Source organism: Eimeria tenella, genomic scaffold (assembly GCF_000499545.2).
Source record: "Eimeria tenella Houghton genomic scaffold, Eth_scaff114, whole genome shotgun sequence".
Lineage (NCBI taxonomy): Eukaryota > Apicomplexa > Conoidasida > Eucoccidiorida > Eimeriidae > Eimeria > Eimeria tenella.
This window is the reverse complement of record NW_013541478.1, coordinates 27,114-32,738: the sequence shown is the minus strand read 5'-3', so window position 1 is coordinate 32,738 and position 5,625 is coordinate 27,114. Positions and strand designations below refer to the sequence as shown.

The 5,625-nt window shown below is 39.1% G+C and overlaps 1 protein-coding gene across 1 annotated transcript in view; it reads left to right on the top strand.

Annotated features, from left to right (window-relative positions):
• ETH_00027620 (uncharacterized protein) overlaps positions 1-4,530 on the top strand; it is a gene marked incomplete at both ends in the record, with an annotated part of 7,696 nt that extends 3,166 nt beyond the window's left edge. The window contains 7 exons of the mRNA XM_013372950.1: positions 41-475; positions 677-1,737; positions 2,351-2,514; positions 2,871-2,933; positions 3,453-3,503; positions 3,902-3,942; positions 4,192-4,530. Coding sequence (XP_013228404.1) covers positions 41-475; positions 677-1,737; positions 2,351-2,514; positions 2,871-2,933; positions 3,453-3,503; positions 3,902-3,942; positions 4,192-4,530 — 2,154 coding nt within the window. The remainder of the gene's footprint in view (positions 1-40; positions 476-676; positions 1,738-2,350; positions 2,515-2,870; positions 2,934-3,452; positions 3,504-3,901; positions 3,943-4,191) is intronic.
• Between the last annotated feature and the right edge of the window lie 1,095 nt (positions 4,531-5,625).

The window sequence follows — 5,625 nt, the reverse complement described above, 5'->3', positions numbered from 1 at the left end:
CTCCGCTGGTCTGCTGCCACTGGTCCACCGGGGTGACCAGTGGTTCGCGCTGCTGTACAACGCGGCCAAGGGCAGCAAGGCTTCTTCTTTGACGGACTTCGGGGGCCACCGTGAGTTCCGGGGCCCCCGCGGCCTGCTGCCCCGCGGGGGGCCCCCCGGGGGGCCCCCCGGGCTTCAAGAAAGCCCCAGCGCATGCAAAGCCAGGGAGTTCTATGAAGAGTCTGGAGAGCTGTGGGGCCTGGGGCGCCTCACCAGCCCCCCACTGCTGCCAGTGCCCACAGACGCAGCAGCAGCAGCAGCAGCAGCGCAGGCGTCCAGAAAAGGTAAAAAGAAGAAACGCAATGACCAGCAGCAGCAGCAGCAGCAGGACTTGGCGTCTGTTATGTCTCGTCTTTCTTTGGGAAATGAAGAAACCCCTTCGAACTGCTCACAAGGCAAAGACCTTCTAGAGCTAGTCCTCGACGAGTGCACAGAAGTAAGCAGCAGCAGCAGCAGCAGCAGCAACAGCAACAGCAGCAGCAGCAGCAGAGGTAGCAGCAGCAATCACAGGTAAGGAGCAGCATCCAGGTTTAGAAGCGCTAGTGCTGCAGCAGCTGCTGCGGGGCGATTGGAGCACCCCAAACCCCAAACCCTAAACCCTAAACCCTAATTTGTGGTTTTGTGCGTTGGGCGTCAGGTGGGTTGCGCGAGCCGAAGCCGGTACTTGTGCCACTTTTGTTTAATTCCCTTTTTGCCTCCTTCTTTGTTTTGCAATTTAAAAGGAGAAGAAGAAAAAGAACTTTTCAGAAACAGAAAGTTCCACCTCCTTGATCTTTCCCCCTTCCAGCTGTACAGACATCCCAACCCAACAGCAGCAGCAGCAGCAGCAGCAGCAGCGGAACCTGCAGCAGCAGCAGCAACAGCAGAACCAGCAGAAGCAGAGCCAGCAGCAGCAGCAGAACCTGCAGCAGCATTAGCAGCAGAACCTGCAGCAGCAGCGGCAGCAGAACCTGCAGCAGCAGCAGCAGAACCAGCAGCAGCAGCAGCAGCAGGCTGCTGTTGGCGGGAGTTTGCGCCTCTGCACATTCGGCTTTGTTCTGCAGACCACTTTTCCATTTTGAAAAAATTGTTTGAAGACAAAAAAGAAAAAAAGGAAATTAAAAGTTTTGTTGAAATCAAAAGTTTTGAAGTTAAAAGTCTTAATGACAAAAAACCAAAACCTGCAGATACACCCAAAGCCGCTATCCGAAACAGGGTTCAATATACGGTGTACAGACACCCCGTCGAATCTGCAGCAGCAGCAGCAGCAGCAGCAGTGCCGCCAGCAGCAGCAGCAGCAGCTGCTGCTGGTGCAGCGGCTGCAGCAGCAGCAGAAGCAGCACGGGGAACAACTGCAGCAGCACCACCGGTAACAGCAGCAGCACCAGCAGCAGCAGCACCTGCAGCAGCAGCAGCACCTGGAGGAGCAGCAGCAGCAGAAGCAAGAGCAGCAGCAGCAAAGCGGTCTCCGCTTCTAGCATCTTTGCTGCCTTCCACTTTTGAAATTTTGGTGGATAAAGATCTTTTGAAGAACTTCCTGAGGAGACACACAGAGGGGCTGCTGCAGCGCTGCGCTGCGCCAAAAAGCAGCAGCAGCAGCAGCAGCGGCAGCAGCAGCAGCAGCAGCAGCGGTGCAAGTGGGGGCCTGGGGGCAGAAAGGAAAGAAAGTTTTAAAGGAGAGAAAATTGCTTTGGAGGCCCTGAGGGCCGACGCGTTGTGGTGCTTTTTAATTTTTAATTTTAATTTAATTTTAATTTAATATTAATTTAATTCAATTTTAATTTTAAAATGATGTTTTAGCGTTTTATTTCAAACAATTCGGCGGCAAAGAGTGCCATTTGCTCTTTGCAAAAATGCTGCATTTAATTGCATGCGTTTATATACAGGCGGGGTTTTTTGGCTGTGCATACACCCGCATGCAACGCATGCATGCATGCATGCATGCATGCATGCGTTGCATGCGGGTGTATGTACAGCCAAGGCCTTCTTCAAATGGGTCTTAATATGTTTAATTAAATCTAATTTTGTCAAATAAATGCAAATGTGGTGTGCTGATGTTTGTTCAATAATGCAATTAATTAAAAGTAAATGCATTTATATATTTTTCTATTTTTTTATTTGCATTTGTGCGACGTGTGTATCCAGTGTATGTACACTGCAGATGAATTCTCACTTTGCTTCCCCTGTGGCTTCTTTAATAATTAGCTTAATTAATTAATTAGTCGGCAAAATTAACTAATTAATTAATTAATTTTTAATAACTAATTAATTATTTATTTATTACTTAATAATTATATTTTACTGTATTTTTCGTTTCTTGGGGTCGCTGCAGGCAGCGCAGCAAACGCATTTTGCTGGTTGGCGACTTTGGATCTAGTTTGAAGGAAAGAGAGAAAGAAAAAGAAATAATTGAATTGAAAAGAAAAGAAAATGAAAAAGAATTTAAGTCGTTTTTGAATGGCGACGCATGCGAGGCTGACGCCGTCAAAGACCGACGTGAGGCGCTGCGGTGTATGTACACCTAAAAGTAGAAAAAAAAGGGATATAAACGAGAATATAAACGTAAATATAAATGAAATTGAAAAAATAAATAGGTAGAAAGGTTCAAATTCTTAAAATGCATTGAAGTTCCTTTTCTTCTTTTTCATTTCTTGACGTGCGCGCGCCAGTTCAGGTGTACGTACACTGCAGAAGCACCGCTGATCTTCTGCTGCTGCCCTTCGAATTTGTTTTGGGGTTTTTTGTTGAATTATTTTATTTGTTCATCATTTATTATTTATTATTACTATTTTTTGTTTTAATTTCTAGTTTTATTGGTTTTATTTCGTTTATTTGTTTTGTTTCTTCCCCAGCAATTGACTTGGTGGTCTTGACTGCCGCCTGCGTCAGCCCCTACGGAATTGTAGTTGAAGAGGGTGAGGACTTCACCGTTTTTTGAACAATTTGAATTTTGAATTATTAAATAAATAAATTAATAAATTAACAAATAAATTAATAAATAAGTAAACAATTAAATAACCAGATAAACAAACAAACAAACAAATAAATGAACAAATAAACAATTAAACAAATGAACAATTAATCAAATAAAAAACAAACGAATAAATTCATGATTTTGCTCTTCTCGTTTTGGTTCATCATCCCAATTGCAGTTGGAAAACAAAATACAACTTTAAATAAATCGTCAATTCAATTTGATTTATTATTTTTGCAATTAAAATCATTTCTCTTTTTTTCTCCTTTTGTAATTTTGTTTTTACATTTCAGCACTTTGCGAAATGGTTTTCGGGTTAAAAACTTCTTATTATAATTTTTAAAATTATCAATACCATTTTCTTGCTTTTTTCGAGCTCTTCTTTCCGTGGCATTACTATTATTTATTTATTTGTTTTGATTAAATTTTATTTTATTTCTATTTCTTTGTTTATTTTCAGATGAAGAGACCGCCGCTGCGCTGCAGCAGCTGATGGAGACTGTTTCCTTGGGTGGGTCTTTTTGAAAATAATTTGAAGTCCAAAAGAACAATTAATTGCCAATTTAGATATTTTTAATTTATTTATTATTTAATTAATTATTTAATTTGTTTGTTTAATTGTTATTTATGATTTATTCAATTATCTGTTTATTGTTAATCAATTTGTTTATTTATTTATTTGAGAAGTAAAAGCGTATCCGTTTGTGGCGATTTTGGATTTAAAAATGAATTTAATTTAAATAAAAAGAAAAACAAATTTAAATGATTTATTATTTTGAGTTTCAAATCAACTTCAAATTGTTTTTATTCAATATTTCTAACATTGAATTTAAATTAAAATTAATTTAAAATGAATTTAAAATTTATTTTAATTCATTTTTTATTTTTAATTCTTTTTTTTATTTGCAGAAACGCCGCCGCCCGTCGCCGTGGTGGCCCACGACCTGCAGGTAACTGCTGAGAGAATAAAATAAATAAATAAAATAAAATAAACAAATAAATAAAAGTAATTAATTAATTATTTTTATTTATAAAAATCTGCGAAAAATTCTATGTTATAAAGACTTTGTTTGCGTAGCGCAGAGCTTTCTGTGGCTTTCGTTTTGATGGGGTTAAAGAATTGAAACTTTTAATTTAATTGTTTTTTGAAAGAAACAATTTAATTAAAAGCAATAAAAGGACTTTTCACTTCTCCGCAGATCATCCACGACCTCAAAGCAGCAGGACCCAAACAGCAGCAGCAGCACCTGCAGCAACTGCAGCAACAGCTGCAGCAGCAGCCGCAGCAACAGCAGCAGCGTGAGAAGCAGCAGCCGCAGCAGCTGCAGCAACAGCTGCAGCGTGAGCAGCAGCAGCAGCAGCCGCAGACAATCGCTGCCGATTTGCTGCAGCAGCTAACTGCGTTGTCGCAGCTGCTGCAGCAAGAGCTAGAGAGCAGCAGCAGCATAGTTGCTGCTGCAGCAAGTTACCCAAGTGCTCAGCTGCAGCTGATCTGCACTCCAACCAAAACTTTGATTTGCGAATTAATCAACAAATAAACAAGCAAATCTAAATAAACACAAATGAATAAATCATAAATTATAAATAAACAAACAAATAATAATAAATACAGGTCCTTTGGTTGGGCACTCCCCTCAAATTCAGGGTTTAGGGTTTAGGGTTTAGGGTTTAGAGGTCCGGCGGACGCGAAGAAGACTCTAAAAAACTCAAAGTTGAAATTCGAACTTTTCTGCGGCTGCGGAAAACAGAAAGAAAACAAAAGCAGCAAACGCATGCAGCCCCAAAGCCTGAACCCCAAACCCTAAACCCTAAACCCTAGCGGCGCCATTTTGGGGTTTTTTCGAGTGGTTTAAATGCAACTGCAGCAAACTTGCAAGGGGAAAAAACAGAAATAGAATTAAAAGACTTAAAAAGGATTAAAAAAGAATTAAAGAGAATTAAAAGGAATTAAAAATAAATTAAAAAAGATTTTCTTTTCCATTTCTCCCACGCCCACCTTCCCCCTGGAGAAGTCAACTCGATGCTCTGCGGCGAATCCGGTGGGGCTGCATGCGTGCATGCAAAAATAAAATTAAAAATTAAATTAATTAAATTAAATTGATTAAATTAATTGAATTAAATTAATTAAATTAAATTAATTGAATTAATTTGAATTAAATCAATTCAATTGAATTAAATAAAAAGAAGTGAAAAGGAAATCTTAAAAATAAACAAAATGAAGAAATGAAACGGTAAATGATAATAAAGAATAAATAAAAAATAAAAGAATTAATAATTAAGAATAAACAAAGGAATAAATAAAAAATAAAAGAAAATAAAAGAACAAATAATAAATAAAAGAATAATGAATAAATGATTACTAAAAGAAGAAAAAGCAAATAAATGAATAAAAGAATAAACGGTAAATAAAGAAGAAATAAATAAAGAAGAAGGAACAAAATGAAAATGTTAAAAAACAAATTAAAATTAAAAATGGCAAAAAATGCAAAATAAAAAAAGAATTTATTTGCTTCCAAATCCTCACCTGCTGCGCCTGGCAGCGTTGCTGCTGCTGCTGCTGCTGGCTCTGCTGCAGGCTGCCCATTATTCTCAGCAGCAGCAGCAGCGGCAGCAGCAGCAGCAGCAGCAGCAGC